Source organism: Schistocerca serialis, chromosome 5, assembly GCF_023864345.2.
Source record: "Schistocerca serialis cubense isolate TAMUIC-IGC-003099 chromosome 5, iqSchSeri2.2, whole genome shotgun sequence".
In the NCBI taxonomy this organism is placed as follows: Eukaryota; Metazoa; Arthropoda; class Insecta; order Orthoptera; family Acrididae; genus Schistocerca; species Schistocerca serialis.
Window position 1 is genome coordinate 252,897,734 of NC_064642.1, and position 22,825 is coordinate 252,920,558.

Here is a 22,825-nt window from a genome sequence, read left to right on the forward strand (position 1 = left end):
TAATTTGACAGGGAAAACAGTTCTGATATTTTGTGGGAAGTGTCTGTGACTCAAAACTGTGATAAAGATTGTAAACAGTGACTGAAGAGACTGTTCAGTCCAGATGTACAGAAATGGACATTTATCATTGTCTATATTTTGAAATAGTTGATTACACCCTTGAGAGATAGGAGAAAGAAAGATACTTTTTTTTTAAGCTGGAATTTTTTCACCTGATTTACTCTTGGAACTATGAAAATTACAAACTAAAATTTCCTGACCATCTTGTGCCCAATTTATGGACTGCTTTTTGACTATGTTGCTTTGAAAAATGAACTCATTATACATTTCACCCAAGATTTCTTCGAAGAATGTGTATGAGGTAGTTTCATTAATGAATGAGTATGGCCTGATTTCAGGGTTCAGTGAAGTGCATTAATTATAAACTTTGAGACTGATAATTCCATGTACTACATCATCAGTGGAATGATCTATCCTGACTATAGCAAGAATCAACACATATCTAAGAAGCACACAGCCACAGGGAAGACTAAGTGATGTTAAGTCTACTTTCCACAGAGAAGCACACCCTTATCATTCTGAAGAGCAACCTCCTGTTTTACGACAATATCATACAGAAATTCTTGTGCTTGTTCCAGGAAAGAAGAATTGAACTGCTGTACGAGTGACTCTTTTGTAAATAAATCCGCCCATTAGTACCTTCTTTGCAAAATTAATTCTGTAGTTGCAAACTGATGCCAAAACTGAAAAAAATGTCATTTCTCTGGAGAGTGTTTCAAAGATAAAAGTTACAATCCACAACCTGTGTACTATCCTACATTATGCCTAGTTTCCTCAGTAGTGGCATTATTAATTTCAGTCACTGTTTGTGACCCTCCCCGCAATGTATATGAGTGTAATTGCTCACTACTCTGGAGACCAGGTTCTATTCCCGATATCTTCAACAATTTTGAAAGGTACAAGCATGGTTGCCCAAATGCTGCCAAGATTAGAAAGGCCTAAGATTGCGGTTTTTTCACCATTTGTCTGCAATTTCAAGAAAAGTGACACTCCTTGGCTGGCAAACATTCGGAAAACCATCGTTAAACTATCACAAACTCCAGAAACTACTACTACAGTGTTTAAAAGTGTGTAATTAATTTTTTAAAAGACATGTGTCTCTTAACATAAATCACAAATGTATTTGTACCTAATTTTTATTTCCCATTATATTTTTACAAAGTTGTAAATATTATCAAATGCTTAAATCCTATATTTGTAAATGTTATTGCAACAAACTGCAACTGTCAGTGCCTAACCACTAACTTTACAAGTAGATCTTATTCTCAAACTTTGTTTTTTGTAAAAACAATTTACAGAATGGTGTTATTTGCTAAAAGAATTTACCATTCAGTAGTCTTGTTGACTAAATGTACTGAAAATGTTTTTTCAGTTCAAAAAACTTATTTCTAAAAAAATTATAAAAGTGTAATAACATAGTCAGAGTAACAAATTGCAGAAAAAAGTGCTGGTGGCTCACACAAAATATTCTTTTAGTCTTTTTAGCAACATTACTGCTAATGCTCAAAGTAGCAAGCATATTAACAAATCAAAATTATAATTAATAATGTGTAACATAGTTGTGGAGGCCACAGCAGTTGTACTGGAGATAACAATTTAGGCGCAAGGTGCATTGGGGCCAGTACAACTGAATACGGCACTGTTGGAGCTTCTTCCTTACAAGGCAGTATATCATAGGAAAACATGTGACTTACTGTCCATTCATAGTAGCCAAGGAGGCCGACCTGGATCAGGTAGTGGTTTTTGAAATGCTTATTAAAAACTATAAGATTAATAAAGAAGACTTGCTGTCCAAAACTTCATTTGTTATGAGAGTCAATTTTCTAGTCTGTTCCACTTATGAGAGGTGATCGCAGAGCGAAGTTTGTACTTCTGCTTGACATTTTGTACCACAGCAGATGACCATCACAAAACACATTTTGACAGTACTACTGCAACTACTACCCTCTTTCTCAGCCCCCCACCCCATTCAATTTGGGATCAAGATAACAGCATGCCCATCACATTTGTTAACAAGATTTCACTGGTCACATGACACAACTCCACTGTAACTTCTGTATGGCCTGTTATGGGGGCATGACCACCCTTGCTGTGCAAGATGGCTGCAGCACATGGACATTGTCACTATTTGTGTAAATATGCATTTATGGACTCTAAATGAGGACAACAGTTTGTAAACTGAGCAACCACCTTTAAGTCCTTGTTTACACCTCTATCTATTGCTCAAAGTAAACACTACACACTGGATAGTTATGTTTACTCATCCTATGGTTTCTATTCAGTACAAAATATTTTAGTATGATATAAAGGTAGAGTAAAGTTAGGCAACAGCCTTAGATAAATTTCTGTCAGTTCACGTTAAGAGAATTGTTCTGAATGCTGCTACTTACACTTCTATCTGCCAACATTTAGCTGACAAGTAATACAGCCTGTTTGCTCACAAAAAATTTAAATGTTAACTCTGATTGTTGTGTTTCAGAATGTATTCAAATTTGCACAGGAGTGTGTTCACAAGATAAATTTAAATAAAGCGAGTGATAAAAACCATTAAAAAAGGGAACAGAATATTATAATAGTAGGACTGTATACTTGTTAACCAACTTTCACCTTCCATTACAGTGTAATTTACAAAATTCAACATTCCAATGCTGACTGTTCACAGTACCATGATTACTTAATAAAACACCAAAGTCAAAAAATCAGAGTGCTGTCAGGCACAAAAATATGCAATATTTACATGTTTGCAACCGTCTTTTATCTCAGCGTTTAGTAAAAATTTATTTGTTTGCATTACAAACACAATCTCACTACAGCACAGATCACACAACCTGTATTCTAGGTATTTTCACAACATCCTGGTGCAATATCTTTTTGTAGTCTGCAGCTGAAGTTTGGAGACTTTCCATACTTGAGAGAAAATATGACTCATCAAACCCATCAACTTGAAGGTAATGATGTGTATGAGCCTGTAAGGTAACACTTCATTCATCATATGAGAATATTAAGAAAATTTATATAATAATCACAGAAAGAAACATACTGAATAGATAAATATACACACAGAGTGAATGAAACATGACATATGACATGACACCATTACAGTAAATGGTATACAATTAACTAATCATAAACCAAATAACAATTACTCTGATAGACTACAGTGTTCTTCTTGTAGAACATAAACCCAAATTGTAAAATGTTCTGTTCTCAGTAACATCTCACAGAACAGTTGGTTGCTGGTATAGGTTCCAACTGACAGATTGGAGGACAGTCAAATGCATCAGTACACCCACTTTCAAAAGCACTTAAAAAAGCTGATTGATAATAGTAATTCTTTTATATCAGAGCATTAGCTGTGTCTGCTCCACTAACTCTTCAATGTTCATACTTTTATCAGTTTTTATATTAAGAGAAATAAGATCATCAGACAAAGTAGTGTCATCTTAATGTTTAAAGGTCCATGAGCCTTGATAGCAGCCACAGCTCACTGGGGCATGAGCCAGAGAACAGCTTTCACAGATGTCTATACCCAACCCACTCATACTGAAACTACTAGTACATGTTGGTCAGAATACAGTGTCTACGTGATGCAGGACTGGCCAATAAAGGTCACAAGTTGCAGATCTTCCAATATACAAGGAGGTGGGAAGTACTGTGTTGTTAACACTAGAACACAAACATTCTTCAATTATCTAATGTTACAAACATTCGTAATTTTTATGGCATAACAAAATGTAAGCAAAATTTGGTAACACATTTTATTATTTATTAATTATCACTAATAAACAATACAGGCCACAGTCTATAATCACAGAAACAATAGTTTTTGACAACAATAACAACATTTATTTCGAACAATTAGTGTATAATTGTGCTCAATGCTCTTTGCAAAAGCCTTACGACAAACAGCACAAAACGTTGTTGTCATTCTTCTCTTTTTTGATGGACATATGTGGCAGATAGTTCTCCTCAGGGCAGATGATATTCCAGCATTTCCACCAATGTCCTCACGATGGTGTTCAATTCCAAGGACAGAATGTATAGCGAGGCGGAGGTCATTTGATACTCCTGGTATGTGTAGCCTGCTTTGCATCCATGGTGAGAGTAGCTCTTCACTCAGTCGTATTACAAAGTTTTTCCTCTTTAGGACATTCTCCTTCTCACGGGTGGTGTTGTGAACGTGACTTACCTGCACCTAATGTTCAAAATTCCGTAAAAGACACACAAAGGCCAGCATTTAGTCTTCCGGCTGCAAGAAATGTTGCACGACATCTGGGCTAATGAATCAACGCCACCTTTTGTGTTGTAGCAATGAATCACCTTAGGTTTCTTAGTTACTTCATCTATTTCAGCTTGGTCGTGCGTCATTGTTAACAGAAGGACTATTTTATTTGCCTTAGATTTATGAGAGACAAGAGTCATTTCCTTGTAAAAGATGAACATAGATGTTCCTATCTCTCTCTTCTTGGTTATAAGTAATTCTGGAGGTATTTCTTGCTTATTGTGTCTCAAAGTACCAACGAGAGCAAGTTTCTCCTTAAGCAGATCATAGGCTAACTTGATAGATGTGAACCAGTTATCAACTGTAACATTTCAGTTAGATCCTCTCATTGTTTTTGAGAGCCCCTTCACTTAGTATTCTCAGACCTTCAGTATCTGTGCTTTGCCGGGATATGGGGAAGCATCAACCATATATTTTGTTCCTGCATCACACGCCATGACAATTTTAATCCCCTATTTAGCAGGCTTGTTGGCTATGAACATATGAAATGGACATCTACCACAAAATGCAAGGAGTTGTGCACCCACTGTAATGAATGAGCCTGGTCTGTAATAGATACAGTAATTGATAACAAATTCATCCTATAATTCCTTTACCATCGAACCTCAGACAAGAAATTAAAAACTCAAATCACTTGAAACTCATGGCTGCTTTATATCTAGGGCTACATGAATTACTGTCAAATAATTCCCAAGTAGATAAATGGTTATTCTTCAAAGCTGATGTCAAGATCAGGATACCACTTAAAGTTTTTAATTCTTCAGTGGAAGTTGTACTCTTGAGTGCTCTTTGGATTTTGATATTTTCCTCATTACCTCTTTATTCATGTGATTTACTATTAATTGTAACATGTCATCTGTGACAAATAAAGAAAATATTTCTAACGGTGTAGCAGCATTTCTAGCACCACTAATAGGGGACTGAATATGATGGATAATATTTTTTTGAGGTGTAGGCACTGTCTTGTTTTTAGGAGCTGAAGATGACCAGCGACGTCCATCCTTACCCTTCAGAGAGATCTTTTGAGTCCAAATGATGTAGTCCTAGCCACCGAAAGATGAAGAAACAATCCTGGATCGTTTTCTTGATCAGAACAGAGTATCGCTCCATTTTTTGCCAGAATTTGGAAGGTCTGCACCAATGACTGTAATTTGGCGATCTTCACTCTCACCATCTGTAAGGTCAATATCATCCTCTTCAATGTTATTGGGTTCATCTTCACTTGTCGGGTCATAAATGTTGCTGTCATTCTCCTCTTGCTCCAGCTCATTAAGTAATTTCTGTATTTTATCTAAAAGATTTGGGCCATTTGCCTTTATTAAATCTGGGATCTGAAATGAAATATGAGATAGTAATACACTGAATTTATAAATGCTCGTATTATCATCTCAGGAAACAAATCTTGGATCACGTATAAAAGTAATCATAAACCCATATTGTGAGCATTACTGGCATTATAAGATGTAACGAAGTTACAAACATTTGTAAAAATGACGACTTTCAGAAAAGCTGCCACTGTTTTCTAAGCAGTGCATGGAGTTTCTTCTTGGCAGTCATAAGCACATCTGAAGCTAGAAAGGTACTTATGAGACGGAAGCGCTTGTGACCTTCCCGCACTTTTCAAGTGACAATGAAAAATTGGCAGTCATAATAATTATGAAAGTTTGTGTTCTAGAGTTAATGTAGAAGCAGGAACAGAAAAATCTGGTTGGTCAGGAGAGCTCAGTGACTTTGAATGTGGACTATTTACTGAAAGTCACACAAGTATGAGATCAATCAGGGATATTTCAATCCATCTAAACCTGACGAAGTCTACTGTTGGTTACGTGACTGTGAAGTGGAAATACGAAGGAGTGACCACAGCTAAACTGAGACGTGACAGGAAACATTGACCACTGCAGAGGGTGGATCTAAAAAAAAAATCACAAGAAATCTGTGGAAGGTCTAACTCACAAGTTCCAATGTGCTACCAACAGTCCAGTTATCACTACTGTTAGTTAGTTAGTTGGTTGCATGTTCCACTGATCAATTGCATGGTACAGTAGCTGCTATCATGTGGAACACGTCAAGTGCACAAGAAATGCACATATGAAACAAGATTCAGAGTTAAAGATTAATATTTCTATTATTTACGCCATTCCCTTAAATGGCACAAAAGGCATAGTATATATTTATAGATTTATTTATTCCTATTCAAGAATTCATCTATGGTAGAGAAGGAGTTGACAAGGAGATATGATTTCAATCTATTTTTGAAGCTATTACTGCTGTCTGTCAGACATTTTATTTCCTCTGGTAATTTGTCGAAAAATTTTATAGCAGCATATTTTACTCCTTTCTAAGCCAAAGATAGGTTCAGTAAAGGATAGTGTAAGTCTTTCCTTTCTCTGGTATTATACTCATGAATGTCACTGTTGTTTTTAAATTGGTCCATGTTGCTGAGAAAAAATTTCATTAGTGAGTAAATGTACTGTGAGGCTGTTGTAAGACTTCCCAATCTTTTAAAAAGATGCCTACCAGATGTGTGACTATGAACCCCACACGTTATTCTAACCACTTTCTTTTGAGCAGTGAATACTTTTTGTCTAAATGTTGAGTTACCCCAATATATTATTCCGTATGACATCAGAGAGTGAAAGTATGCAAAGTATGTTAGCTTACTAATTTCGATATCCTCAAAATTGGCAAATAACTTTTTGCAGCAGAAAATTGGATGTACTGTGTTTTTTCAAAGTTTAGAGAAAGCCCATTTGCAGAAAACCAATTAATGACTTTTTCAAAGACCTTACTTGCATCATTTTCAATTGGAGTTTCTTTTACTGGATTAATAATGAAGCTTGTATCATCAGCAAACATTGTCAGTTCAGCTTCCTGTCTAAGGTAGGAAGGGAGATCTATCACATATATCAAGAACAGAAGGGGACCCATGATTGAACCCTGCGGAACACCTAATGTAATTTCACCCCAGTCAGATGAAGTGGGAAACTTATTTAAATCACTTGACCCACAGAAGGAAACTTTTTGCTTCCTGTTCTGTAGGTATGACTTAAACCACTCATATGCTATTCCATTTATACCATAGAATTGGAATTTCTGTAACATAATTTCATGGTTCACACAGTAAAATGCTTTGGACAAGTCACAGAAAATTCCTATTGGTGACATTTACTATTTAAAGACTCTATTATGTGGACAGTGAAATTGTATATTGCTTTATCAGTGGAACAGCATTTTTGAAATCTGAACTGTGATTTACGAAGTATCCCAGTATTGTTTAGATGGCTAACCACTCGAGTACATTACTTTCTTGAAGATTTTTGAACATTCTGTAAGGAAGGATACTGGCTGATAATTATTGACATCTGTGGTGTCTCCCTTTTGGAAGAGAGGCCTGACAATGGCATATTTTAACCTGTCTGGGAAAATACCTCCAGTTAGTGATGCATTACATGCGTGACTCAGAAGATCAGCTGTAATTGCTCCACATCATTTTAATATCTTATTAGAGATGTCATCTACTCCAACAGAGCATTTATTTTTCAAAGATTTAATAGTTTTACTTATTTCACAAGAGGTTGTTAGGTGAAATGTAATCTGTCTAAATTTTTCCAAAACAGACTCTTAAGAAATGGTTGTTAAATACATTAGCTACTTGTGTACTGTTGGTTAGGATGGTCTCATTCTCTTTAATAGTAATACTACCTACCCCAGTGGTTACTTTTCCCGTCTCCCTTCTAACAACATTCCATATTGATTTGATTTTATTGTCGGAATTGTTAATTACTTCTCTAACATACATATTTCTTGATTTCCTTACAAGTGCTCTGATCCTCAAGTGAAGACACAGAAGTAGTAATTTTACCTGCTGACAAGGGAAATGGTACTGTTCTTCTGACTTCAAAACCTTACTTCGGCAAGATGACGGGTTTACTGGAGGACTCTGTTGTCTCCAGAGGATCAAACTGATGCAGTATAATGGAAGGCATCTGCCCTCCTCAGGTCCAACCAGTTTCCTGAATATCTTAAAAAGAGCTTAGGAGTACAAGTGCAAGTTCCACCATGTCTTTATGGACTCTCTAAGATAAGTACAGAATGAGTTCCGCTTGGCCCTATTGTGAGCAATGTAGAAGCCCCAACACATTACCTGGCAAAATATCTGACTTCTTTACTGAGGAAAATGTGAACATCACATTCAAGAACTCAGAAGATTTTATGTAGTAACTGAAGATTTTGCATCTCAAACCAGCTGACACATTAGTGAGTTTTGATGTGGTCTCTTTGTTCACACAAATACCTCTGGTGGATTACAACTTATTGGAGCAAAGTTGGAGGAGAACATCTTACATCTATTCAAACTTGTGCTCACCTCAACTTACTTTTTATTTAATGAACAATATTTTGAGTAAACTGGCAGAGTTGCTATGGGCAGCCCCTTGTCTTCCACAGTTGCTAACCTTTTTATGAAGGCTTTGAGTAAAAAGCACTTCAGTCAGCAGTACTGACACCTAAATGTTTCTGGAGATGTGTGGGCGACAACCTTTGTAGTATGGCCACATGGGGCAACAACACTTCAGCATTTCTTTAATGTATTAGTTCCCTCCACCCAAGCATTTGCTTCATCATGAAAGTGAAGAAAAATGGAGACCTCCCATTCTTAGATGTCTTCATCTGCAGAGAATAAGACTGTTCCTTGAGTCACAGTGTGTTTTGTAAACCAACTCACACTGACCTATATATATGAGCTATGAGCTGCCATCACCCACCCCAATGCAGTGACATATTGTGGACTCTCATTTATAGGGCTAGAATTATCTCAGATGCAGGGCAGTTATCAGCAGAGCTTAGCCATCTTTGTTCTGCCTTTGTACAAAACGGGTACTCAGACAAACAGGTTCATATTGTATGTCAGCCTGTATGCAATAAACCTCAAGAAAAGCCAGAAGAAATAAAGAACTCCATGAGGATGGTTTTTCTACCCTATGTTGCTCATGTGTCTTTTGAGACTGGCAGGCTGTTCAAGAAACATGAAATAAAATGTGTCCTCCACCCTCCAGTGTGAGTTTATAAGATACTGGGTTCTGTTAAAGAAAACCTAGGTCTATGGAGACCAGGGATATATAAAATCTCGTGCCAATGAGGCAAATCATACAATGGCAATACATGTCACACTGTTACCGATACAGGTGCCAGATTCGGTCAGCCAGAAAAGTTTGCTTAACACTGTCTTGGCACGAGACATAGCACGAACTAAGGAGAGACAAAGATCCTTTCATTTCCTACCACCTACTTCGACTCTGTCATTAAAGAAATAGTTGAAATACATACAAGCAACAGCCTGATTAATAGATACATAGGACTTAAGCTCAGCAAGGCATGGGAATAAGCATGCGTTACTAAGGCATCGACAGCCACCAAGGAGCAAATACCAGTCAACAAAGACAGGAAATCGGAGTCCGCACACTTAAACTGGGCACAAACACTCTGGCTGCATGCGCAGGGCAGCAATTTGTGCCTGCATTTTTCTAATGTCACGCATATGAAGATGCTAGCCTGTTTCTCAGACAGCGGGCACTGGATCTCGCCGTGCTCTATGATTCATCTATGATGTCTGTGCTTTTCTGGCAAGTCAGCATATTTATTGGCAAGCCACTGTAACAAAATGTCAGTAAGCATCTGAAGATGATGAGCAGCTGTCTTGTTCAAATATTGTTCAGCTTCCACAACATTATCCAATATGTAGCCTATGAACCAATGGATTAGGTAAAAACTTTGGCTGAGCCTGTCTCTGGCTTTAGCTAGCTTTCAATACACATAACTATATCTGTTTCAGTGCATTCTATGAGCACTTGAGCTCTGGTCCTTTCCCTACACAACTATGATAATTTGTAACTATAATACCTATGTTTTCTATGTCTACCCTTGTCTCATGTTTGGCCTGCTCTTTTTGAGTCTGTATCACTGTTAGAACTTTTCCAAGACCCTTTAACCTTTATAAAATAAAATAATATGTGCCTAGTCCACAGCACACAGCTCTTGCTACCACAGCAGCCACATTCTGTGTATAAGAACCCTCTGAACCTTTGATTCAGACCCCTTACTCAGCCACGCACCAAAGGTGCACGCTCAGTCCTGTCAGTGATGCTGCAGATGGTGAAATCTGTCTTCATCTTGCAAACAAGATTGGATGTGTTTACTACTTCAGACAGTAAACAGAAATCAGAGCGAATCTCTTCTGATTCAAAGGGGCATACTATGTTAGTACTGAGATAAGCCACCACTTGCAATTGGCTGCACTCATTGCTTGTCATGTAATCTGCAATGCCCTGTTCCACATTTGGGTTGCCTCCCTCTGGTATGTACTCTAAGAGTAAACACTGGATTTCTTCCCCACCTTGGCAGTCATATCCTAAGGGGATCGATTACACACCTAACAGTGGAGCTCCCAACCACCAATAATCCCACCGTTTGTGAATGCCCAGACCTTGCAAGCTGAGAGACAATTTTTGGAACATGACAAACAATTGAAGCTGGCTCAGGATCATTATCAGCCACATACAGCTCCTACCTAAAACCTGTTTGTTGAACAAACATGGGATGCATTTCAGTTTGTCTCCTGGAAAGTCTTACCTTGTCCACAAACGTTGAAAGAACCTCTCACTTGACCAGGGAACAGGGTTCAACCTCAATGCAGCCAATAATGGCTAAACATGGGTAGAGGCCTTTCTGGGGATGCATAGGACATGCTGGACACCCCTTGGATACCCCCAACCGGCACTATGGTGTAGGTTATTGGTAACAGCCTCAAAATTGTGTGACCGAAGCCAGCACTGCCTGGAGCTGTGAGTTTATGGACTGAGTACGCAAACCAAAACCAAAATATCTCAGAAAATGCCACAGGATTATGAAGAGAAAATATTATCTTTCCATTGGTTTATTACTCAACACCAAAAGAAAACCAGTGTGGAACTATGCCAAACAGCGGCACATAACTATGTGTAAATGATGGTTGTTTTTGGAATCATTATGATTTTTCACACTAGAAAAATCAAACATAGGAGAAATTTTACAATTAGTACAACTTTTAAGGTTTGTAAACATGTTAAAGTTAATATAAGGGCTAGTCAAAAAGTATCCGACTTTTATTTATAAAATCAGTGTTTATTCAGATTCAACTGTTTGACACCAGTCACTTTCAAAGTAGTCTTCTCCAAATTCTACACATCTTTCCCAACACTGGTGAAAGCAATGCCAGAAAGTCTTTTTTTGATGTGATGCACAGCTGCTTTGTTGAATTCTGCATAGTGCCTTCCCTGTTCTGAAGTCATAACATTTCCTTGCTCTGAACTTTGATCCTTTTCAGAGTTTTTCCAGTCTGGGGAAAAGCTAGAAGTCACTTGGTGATAGGTCAAGGTAATAGGGAGGCTGACAGACCACAGTCATGTTGTGTTTGGCCAAAAAACTCTGAAGTAACTGAGAACAATGAGCAAGTGCATTATCGTGATGAAGGTACCAACAGCCCACAAGTTCAGCTGTCTTCGCCACTGCTTCATGAAGGCGATGCAGAATGTATTGGCAGTTCTCCTCATTGACATTAGTATCTTTTGGGACTGACTTGTCATGGACAACTCCACATTCACTTTGTTGCAGATGTGCCTTGCTGTTTTGGTCTTCAGGATGCTGGATACTTCTACTGCGATGACTGGAACTTTGTTTCTGGGGCATAACCATAAACACAGGACTTATCAGTGATAACTGGGTTAAGAAAGTTGGGGTTACTGTTCACCATATCCAGCACGCCCTGTGTGATTGCTGAATGAAGTTGATTTTGCTCAGTTGGTTGCAGCTTTAGCATAAAATTTTCTAAGATCCTTCTGAGGTCCAAATGTCCCATTAAAATGGAATCAATGGATCCAGTACTGATTATAATGTCATCTGCAACTTCTCTGATCATAATTCATCTATCCTGCATACCATGATTCTTACATGATCTGTAACAACCTCATTTGTGGATTCTGAGGGCCAACCTGAAAGTGCTTCACTCTTCATTTGATGAGCAGCCACCTATGACATGGTTGTACCACTCCTTTATCTGTCTGGTACCCATTATTTCATCCCAAACACTTGTTGAACCTTGTGGATTGTTCCAACTTGAGAATCACCAAGCTTAAAACAAAATTTCATGCAGTAACATTGCTCCACTTTTTCTGTCATTTTGTCCACAACACAAAATCAGACTACTACCACTTACACGTGTTGACTTGTCCAAAGCTAAGCAGAGACTGGTTGTCCCTGCAGCCATGAAAAAGTCAGGCATACACAATATGCATGTCTACAGACAGAGAGCACGTGACTGGATTCCATTGTTGGTTTCAACAATAAAAAATAAAGTCGGATCCTTTTCGAACAGCCCTTGTAGTAAGTTCACACACCTGCAGATAACATTAAACAAGATGTAGCAGACAGAAAATGCTTGGGGAGTGTAAACTGTTCTTTAGATGATTCATGAAAGTGAAACAGTGCAATGAGTTTCACTTTCCTAGTGTGGAACACATGTTGCAAGGCTTATGTGATGGCATGTCAAAATTGTGATTACCTTTAGGCCTACAAAAGGTAGTCCTTGGCAGGCAGTGAAGATTTAATATCCTATGGCCTTACAGGTAGTCTTATATATCCTAGTCTATAAAGAAATCACCTTATAATTGTGGCTGAAAAATGGACACACTGAGATTGCAGGTTTGTGTACTGGAATTTGTATAAAAATTACACACCTGCACATGACAATACTTTGCTTACTCCTACCTTCAAAGTTTTCTGGTGAAAATGGATACAGATACACCAGTAGCGGACATGGATTTATGCCATCTGTAGCACAGACATCATTGGTTTTGAACAGCTGTTGTAGTTCCTGTAAGGCCCCATCATCAGTTCAAACATCATCAGCAGTGTGGAACATTTGTTTGTTCATTATATGACAAGCTTCTAAGTGGAAGAAAGTCATTTGTTTAGCTTTGTGTGAGTGCTTCTATTGTCTGATCTTTAATTTTGCATGCATTTGTATATTTACAAGGCATAAGCTCGTGCATATTAACTGTATAGTTTAGATTTACACTGTCTTTTGTGACATTGTTTGGTACAGATAGGGACTGGATGTGAGCTAAGCTGAAGCTCAAAACCAAATCCATCCTTAAAATCTGTTAAGTTCCACTGTAGCACTAGCTTATGAGCAGGTATTTGAATCATTTTGACAGTGTCCTTGAATCCATTTCAATAACTCATATTCTAGTTTTAGCCATTTTGCATTCAGTCCTCTATTTACACATTTAGTCTTCCTCTTTTTACCTATATCTTCTTTATTAGTAGGCCAAATGCGAATGGTTTTGTTCTGTTGGCGCAGGACTGAAATGCTGCTCCATGTTCTTTTGCATATGCTATTACTTTCCATTTGCAGCCCACATGATATGAATACTTTTCTTTTTTTCATTACAAAACTAGCTACTAACAGAAATATTGTACTGTTACTGACAACATAAATCATTTTCAATTCAAATTCACTGGCACTGCAGACTGCAATGACACATCATGGCCCAGACAGTGTTCTGGGTTTATGATGGCAGAGCAGGAGGGAGGCATTGTTAGCAAGCTTGTGAATCCCCTGACGTTCATCACATCACGGCACTACAGCTGTCAGCTGAATATGATGTTGCCAGAGAGCGAGAGGTTTCCCACGGCATCAAATATATGACAATTTTTAAGACTGGCCGGAATTTTAAATCAAACATTCGGCATGTTTGTATTAATTTCGAGTGTAAGTCGCACCTCAATTTTGGAGGCAATTTTTCGAAGAAAAAAGTGTGTATTATACTCCATAAAATACAGCATAAATTTTTCCCCACACATGAATTAGCAGTTCTCATGTAAATAAGTCATAAACACAACAGATGAACTGCCTGAATTTTCATTTACAAAAAATATATAGATAAAATCTTGACCCATATTACCACAATACATTATGTAAACCACTGTCAAGTTACATAAAAATGTTACTGCATTGCTTTATATTCCAAATAAAATATGTCTTTCTTGTAAATAACCAACTAGTCATTACTTAGAAAACAAGTTCCCCATTTCCACCCACATATTTTAAGACCATTTAAACTGAACTATGTAAACCGCAACTCACTAGTTTTTTAATTCTACTGTCTGTATGTTTCACCTAGCCTTTTGGGACAAAATATTTAATATCTAAAACACAATCAAGAAATTTCTTACCCACAGCCTACACTGCATAACTTTACAACACTTCTGTTATGAAACTAAATAAGGATAGAGTTACCTTTCGGCTATAGAGTTTTTTAAACTGTGTTAATACGTTCTCAAAAAGATCAGTCATTGATGATGTGTTATAAAGTCCCAAAACTGATGAAGGGCAATAAGCTGGAGGGACAGAACAAAGACCAGTTTTAATTGCATCCTCACTCCATGGGGCAACTTTAATCTTCTTCTGATACCTGTGAACATTTATAAAGAACATGATGTTAGAACATTATTGAGCATTTCCCTCAAATAATTATTTACTAAAAGCACATAATGTCAATAATTTCTCCTGGAAAGCAATTGCACAAACTGGTATCACGGCATTAACAACTCTAGTCCTAAGCTTCCTTGTGAAGGGAAAAGCGAATTATATCTGCTTTCAAGAACAAGTAAAGATCCTGCAGTAGATGCACACTACAAAAACTACTCAAAATTACTAAGAAAAATTCTTAAAAATCAAGGAACATGCATGTTTTGTTCGAAATCAATGATTCCGGCGGCTGACTTAAGGCTACATTAAATGTACTGAAACGAGAGACAGGACAACCAGCCAAAGAACAGGATAATCACCACAATGTAAGGGTTGTAAATGATGCGACACAGGTAGCAAATGCGTTCCATAATCATTTTTTAAATATAGTAGAAAATTCAAGGACAAACAGTTCAAGATAACCACAACAGTATATTGAAAAAGCAACTCTCATAAAATTCAATCATATGATTATAAGACCAACTTCTCCCTCTAAATTAAGAAAACGAATACTCCCTCAGAAATATAAGCTCATATGGATTTGATGGTGTTTCCAACAGAGTGCTAGAGATTCATTCCCATAAAATAAGCCCTGTATTATTTGCAATAAATAAGGCTCACTTACTTGACACATTTTTTCAGAGAGATTCAAATATTCCATTGTTAAACCCCATATATAAGCAAGGTGATCGAAGAGATGTCAATAAATACTTAAACCCAGAACGAGATTTTCACTCTGCAGCGGAGTGTGCACTGATATGAAACTTCCTCACAGATTAAAACTGTGTGCCGAACCGAGACTCGAACTTGGAACCTTTGCCTTTTGCGGGTAAGTGCTCTACCAACTGAGCTACCCTAGCACAACTCACGACCCGTCCTCACAGCTCCAATTCTGACAGTATCTTGTCTCCTACCTTCCGCACTTCACAGAAGCTCTTCTGCGAACCTAGCAGAACTAGCACTCCTGGAAGAAAGGATATAGCGCAGACATGGCTTAGCCACAGCCATCCCCTAGGCTTTTGAAATGACAACGGGAGTGCGACAGGGGGATGGGCTCTGACCGTTGCTGTTCAATTGTGTGCTTGAGAAAGCAGTCAGAGGATGGAACACAAATATTAAGAGTGGTATAAGACTGGGTTCCAAAAAGAAGAACCTTAAAGTAAATTGCATCGCTTTTGCAGATGATATGGCCCTGTTTGCTGAAACAATGCAAGAAGCATGGGAGCAAATCCTTGAACTAAAGAAACAAGCAGCTAAAATAGGTCTTCACATCTCCTTTGAAGAAATTAATATATTGACAAACATCAAGCACTCATGTAAATACCTGTAAGTTCAAGAACAGAAGACTGAAATAGTAAAAAAATTCAAATATCTCGAGAATGGATTAGTTGGAATGCTGGAGAAAGCAAAGCAATGGAATCCAGAAAAAATAAACTTGAATTGGCCTTCCAACTAACAAAAAATACATACAACAAAAAATCCCTTTCATGGGGGTCCAAAATTACACATTACAAGACAGTGATTAAGCCAAAGCACTGTATGCAGCAGAAACACTTAACATGAATTTCAAAGGCCAAATGGAGAAACTTGAGCTAAAGGAAAGAAAAATTTTAATAAAAATCATTGGGCCAAAATTTCAAGACAATAAGATTATATACATCAAAAATGAAACACTCTACAAGAAAACTGAAAAACCTTCAGATCCTATGCAGAAAGGGAGAACCCAGTTCCCTCTGAGCAGCCATAGCGTACGGATCTCCGTGCCGGCACGTTCACAGGAGCTCAGTCCGTCAGTTCACCTGATGATGGCAACATGTATGATCGCCGAAATATTGTGCCCGTTGGACACTATAGACCAGCAGCATACCCGTGGATATTTTGATTATCAAATATGCCGGGAGAAACTCAAGAATCACAAAGAAAATTTAATAGTCGTGGGTGACTGGAATTCGAGAGTAGGAAAAGGGAGAGAAGGAAACATAGTGGGTGAATATGGATTGGGGCTAAGAAATGAAAGAGGAAGCTGCATGGTAGAGTTTTGCACAGAGCATAACTTAATCATAGCTAACACTTGGTTCAAGAATCATGAAAGAAGGTTGTATACATGGAAGAATTCTGGAGATACTAGACGGTATCAGATAGATTATATAATGGTAAGACAGAGATTCAGGAACCGGGTTTTAAATTGTAAGAAATTTCCAGGGGCAGATGTGGACTCTGACCACAATCTATTGGTTATGAACTGTAGATTAAAACTGAAGAAACTGCAAAAAGGTGGGAATTTAAGGAGATGGGACCTGGATAAACTGACTAAACCAGAGGTTGTACAGAGTTTCAGGAAGAGCATAAGGGAACAATTGACAAGAATGGGGGAATGTTATAATGTCACGTTGAACACATATATTTCAAACCAACTCAACACATATAAGTCACTGAGCAAGTTGACAAAGCAAGACATGTGAACACGGTAACATTCGAATGAGCACTCAGTCCAAGTCTAGCGGCCACTGGCTGGCTGGCCGCTTAGGTGGCACGGCTGCTGCATGGCTGGCAGACAGCGCCGCATGTAGAGGACGCACGTAATTGTGCGGTGGCACTTTGAATGATTGGCGAGTCACAACACTTTTCCCCTCTTTGAATTTTTTGCACTGGTCTTGATGGAGGTGGCCTGTAGATTGCTAATGTCCATAGGCGTTGTTTGACTGGCCGTAAAGTCTCGAGGAGGAGGCTTCTCGTACGGACGGAAGTGTCCCCGATGATAACGGGTTGAGATGACAGGAGACGTAGGAGTCGAATCTGCTGGGGCCCCGTGCACCAATCTGCCCGTTGCGGCAAGTCCAGTTGATATAACAGAAGACATGGGCGATGTGTCGGCATCCGTAGGAGAAGGAGGTGAGTACATTGGCTCCGACAGATGATGGTCATCTGGTTCCTGCATAAGCATGTCTCCTGGTGGCGTCCGTTCTTGTACTGGCACCGAGATGATGGTGAGAGGGCTGCTTTGTGAGTAATGAGAGATGCTACGATCCCGACCATCAGGTAGAGCCGAAGGTGGTGTAGCAGCATTTGGAACAGGTGTTGCCAGCACATGAGGCCGAAGCTGGTCCGAATGATGCACTGCAACACCTGTGTCCGTCTGGATTTCATACAGGCATCGGCCACGGTGGCGTAAGATGCGGCCCGGACTCCATTTTGACCGCCTGCCATATCCCCGTACCCAGACAGGGTCGTCGGTGGTGAAACGGCCAAGCGAAGGCACCCTCGGCTGTGAGGTGGAAGGCCACAGAAGATGAAGTAGCGTGCAGGGCTGTCAGCCATGTAAGAGATCAGCCGGGCTGTGGTCGCCCATGGCGGTGAAACGTTAAGATGCCAGTAATTGGAGAAGTGCATCATCAGCAGGAGAATAAGTCAGGAGTTCCCGCATCTGAGCCTTAAAAGTGCGGACCAGTCGTTCAGCCTCACCGTTTGATTGTGGATGGAACGGAGAGGCCGTGACATGCATAACGCCATTACGAGTACAAAAATCTGCAAATTTGGAAGAGGCAAATTTTGGACCATTATCAGTAACAAGAGTAGAGGGAAGGCCTTCCAAAGAAAAAATGCGGGTGAGAGCACTTGTGGTTGCCGCAGTGGTAGGCGACATGCAACAGACAATGAAAGGAAAGTTAGAGTAGGCGTCAATTACGAGGAGCCAATAAGTACCTACAAAAAGGTCCCGCGAAGTCAGCATGAATGCGCTCCCAGGGCGTCTCAGGCGAAGGCCACGGTGACAAAGGTGACTTCGGAGTGGTGGCCTGTGACCCACAAGGGCCAGAGGCAATGACCATGTGTGCTATTTCAGAGTCGATGCCAGGCCAGTACACATAACGGCGCGCCAGAGATTTTGTGTGGTGGTGGTGGTTGTTGACTAAACAGCTAAGGTCATCAGTCCCCCATTCCAAAAACAGGCGAGACATAAAGGCGCGGAGCAGATAAAACCCCAAGGGGAAGGAGACTCCCCCCCCCCAGGCACTAAAGAACACAAATTAGGCAACGAACACTACAGAAAAGAAGAGTACAGACAAACACCAGACAGAAAGAAATACAAGAAAAGAAGAAGGCCAGAGACTGGTTGGCTGACCACAAGAAGAAAAAAAGGGAAAGAGTCAACCATCCGACGACACATCAAAACAGCAACAAAGATTGAGAGACGCGAGGACAAAAGACACAGAAAGGGAAAGGTGCAGAACCCCCCTAAATGGAACCATAAAAAGGACTACCACGGATAAAATGTAAAACACTGTCAGCCATGGAGGCATCGTCGCATAAAATCAAAGGCAAAGTGCCCGGGAGATTAAAAGACTGCCGGAGGGTGCGCAGTTGGGGACACTCCAATAAAATGTGGGCAACCGTCAGCCAGGACCCACACCGACACAGGGGGGGATCCTCCTGACGCAAAAGATGGCCGTGCGTCAGGTAGGTATGGCCGATGCGCAGCCGACACAAGATTACAGAGTCCCTGCGAGAAGGCCGCAGGGAGGAGCGCCACACATCGGTCGTCTCCTTGACAGCCCGCAGTTTATTCGGGGCTGTCATGCCACGCCACTCAACAGACCACATCCCAAGCACCTTACGGCGCAACACCAGCTGCTGATCGCGAGCCGTAAGGCCGATTTCCAAAGCTGGGGCGTCGATCGCCCCTTTGGCCAGCCTGTCAACACGTTCGTTCCCCGGGATGCCAACGTGACCTGGCGTCCAAACAAAGACCACCGAACGACCAGAGCGGGTAATGGTGGAAACAGACTCCCGAATAGAGGACACCAGAGGAGAAGAGGGATAGCAGCAGTCGATGGCCTGGAGGCTGCTCAGGGAGTCACTGCAGATGACGATGGACGTACCTGAGCAGGAACGCATATGCTCAAGAGCGCGCAATATGGCCACCAGCTCTGCAGTAAAAATACTGCAGCCAGCCGGCAAGGAGCGCTGTTCAACATGGGCAGTGTGAGCAAAAGCGTAGGCAGTGCGACCATCAACCAGGGAACCATCAGTGTAGACAGGCTCACAGCCCGGAAATCAGGCGAGGAGCGCAAGAAAACGGCGACGGAGGGCCACAGGCGGAACCGAGTCCTTGGGTCCCTGTGCCAAGTCCAGACGGACGGACGGCCGGGGCAAACACCAGGGAGGCGTAGGTGCACGGACCCGGAAGGGAGGCAGAAGAGGAAATGAGCCCAGTTCCGACAGCAGGGACTGGACACGGACAGCTATGGAAAGCCCAGACCTAGGTCACCGTTCGGGCAGATGGAGGACCACGGCAGGGAAAAGCAGGCGATGATTGGGATGGCCAGGCGAGCAATGCTCGTGGACAGCATAGTCGTCGAGCAGTCGATGGCGGCGAATCCGCAGCGGGTGAACCCCGGCCTCCACCAGTAGACTATCCACGGGGCTCATACGGAAAGCACCAGTTGCAAGCCGAACCCCACAGTGGTGTATGGGGTCTAACAACTTCAACACTGAGGGTGATGCAGACCCATAGGCCTGGCTCCCATAATCAAGCCGGGATTGCACAAGGGCTCTGTACAATCGCAGCAGCGTGCAGCGATCTGCACCCCAAGACGTGTGGCTAAGGCATTGGAGGGCGTTGAGGTGCCGCCAGCATTTTTGCTTCAGCTGAGTAAGATGAGGAACCCACGTGAGCCGGGCATCAAACACGAGTCCTAAGAAGCGGCAAGTGTCCACCACTTCAAGCAGGTGGCCGTCGAGGTAAAGGTCAGGATGAGGGTGGACCGTCCGATGCCTGCAGAAGTGCATAACTCGAGTCTTGGCTGCAGAGAACTGAAAACTGTGAGTCAGAGCCCATGATGCTGCCTTGCGAACAGCTACTTGCAGCCTGCGATCGGCGACTCCTGTAGTCGTGGAGCGAAAGGAGATGCAGAAGTCGTCGGCATACAAAGAAGGAGACACCGACGACCCCACGGCTGCAGCCAGACCATTAATGGCCACGAGAAATAAGGAGACACTCAACACCGAGCCCTGCGGGACCCCATTTTCCTGCATATAAGATTAACTAGAGGCGGCACCCACTTGCACCCGGAAAGAGCGGCGCAATAAAAAGGTTTGAAGAAAAGCCGGGAGCTGACCACGAAGACCCCAGTCATGTAACATAGCAAGGATGTGATGCCTCCATGTGGTGTCATACGCCTTCCTCAGATCAAAAAATACAGCAACGAGATGCTGACGTCGGGCAAAGGCCGTACGGACAGCAGATTCCAGCCGCACCAAATTGTCTGCTGCAGACCGGCCCCGACGGAAGCCACCCTGGGATGGAGCGAGGAGACCGCGTGACTCAAGGACCCAACACAAACGCCGCACCACCATATGTTCGAGCAATTTGCACAAAACGTTGGTGAGGGTAATGGGACGATAGCTGTCCACCGCCAGTGGGTCCGCACCGGGCTTCAAGATGGGGACAATAACACCCTCTCGCCATTGCGACTGAAACACGCCTTCACTCCAAATGCGATTAAATATCGCGAGAATGTGTCTCTGGCAGTCCCTGGAGAGATGCTTCAGCATCTGCGCGTGGATGCAGTCTGGTCCTGGTGCTTTATCAGGGCAATCGGCGAAGGCAGCGAGGAATTCCCTCTCGCTGAAAGGAGCATTGTATTTTTCAGAACGACACGTGTGGAATGAGAACGGTGTCCGCTCGGCTCGCTCCTTTAGAGAGCGAAAGGCGGGGGGATAAGATGCAGTCGCAGAGCTCTTAGCAAAGTGCGCGGCAAGCCGTTCAGCAATGGCGGCAGCGTCCGTGCAGACAGCACCGTCCAAGGAAAGCCCAGGGACACACATAGGGGTCTGGTATCCATAAATCCGCCGGATCCGGGACCACACGAGCGAGGGGGAGACATGGGAGCCCAAGGATGAGACATACCTCTCCCAGCACTCCTGCTTACGCCGTGCACTAAGACGACGGGCCAAGGCACGGAGCCTCTTAAAGGCGATGAGGGTCTCGAGAGACGGGTGCCGCCTATGACACCGGAGAGCCCGCCAACGGTCGCGAATAGCCTCAGCAATCTCCGGCGACCACCAGGGTACAGCCTTCCTCCGAGGGAGGCCAGAAGAACGGGGGATGGCAGCCTCGGCCGCTGAAATGATGGACGTGGTTAAAACACGGACCACCTCGTCAATGTCACCCTGTGGGGGAGACTCAATGGTTGCAGCGGAAGTAAAAGACGGCCAGTCAGCCCTGTGGAGAGCCCAGCGGGGCAGGCACCCAGAAGAATGACACTGGGGCAGTGACAAATAGATGGGAAAATGGTCACTACCACACAGGTCAGGATGCACTCTCCAGTGGAGGGATGGGACAAGTCCAGGGCTGCAAATAGAGAGATCGATGGCCGAGAACGAGCCATGGGCCACACTGAAATGCGTGGGAGCACCGGTGTTCAAGAGGCTAAGGTCGAGCTGAGCCAACACATGCTCCACGGCCCGACCGCGGTCATCGGAGACAGTCCCACCCCAGAGAGGGTTGTGGGCATTGAAATCGCCCAGAAGCAGCAAAGGTGGCGGGAGTTGAGCCAGCAGCGCAGCCAAGACATTGTAGGGAAGCAGCCTACTCACGCTGTAATAAATTCACATCAGTTTCCGTTGTGTGCCAGCCAGTCTGCTGTAACTAGCTCTGACGTCATAAATGTTGCGCAATACATTAAAAATCAAGCAAATGAACTAAAACTTTTCTAGCATGTCAGAAATAATACTAAATTAATGTGTGTTAAATATCAGTTTGATAACTTCAGCCATTTCCGAGATTTGGACGTTTTTCTGGAAAAATCATTGGCGCAACAGAAAAGAGCTAGAGACTTCAAAATTTATATTTAGATTCATCTTTCATAATGATTTAATAAAAACAGTACTTTGAATTTCACAAATTAAGACTTTAGTGG

At 41.7% G+C, this 22,825-nt stretch overlaps 1 protein-coding gene across 4 annotated transcripts in view; it reads right to left on the minus strand.

Annotated features, from left to right (window-relative positions):
* Window positions 1–1,250: 1,250 nt before the first annotated feature.
* LOC126481449 (tubulin epsilon chain-like) overlaps window positions 1,251–22,825 on the minus strand; it is a 161,061-nt gene continuing 139,486 nt past the window's right edge. For 2 of the 4 annotated variants that reach the window (XM_050105216.1, XM_050105217.1), the window contains exons 9-10: window positions 14,676–14,850; window positions 5,281–5,673 (exon numbers count right to left, since the gene is read on the minus strand). In XM_050105216.1, coding sequence (XP_049961173.1) covers window positions 5,431–5,673; window positions 14,676–14,850 — 418 coding nt within the window. In that variant the 3' untranslated portion in view covers window positions 5,281–5,430. Of the gene's footprint in view, window positions 3,027–5,280; window positions 5,674–13,141; window positions 13,248–14,675; window positions 14,851–22,825 lie in introns of those variants that run through there. The other 2 variants (XM_050105220.1, XM_050105218.1) reach the window with 2 other exon arrangements.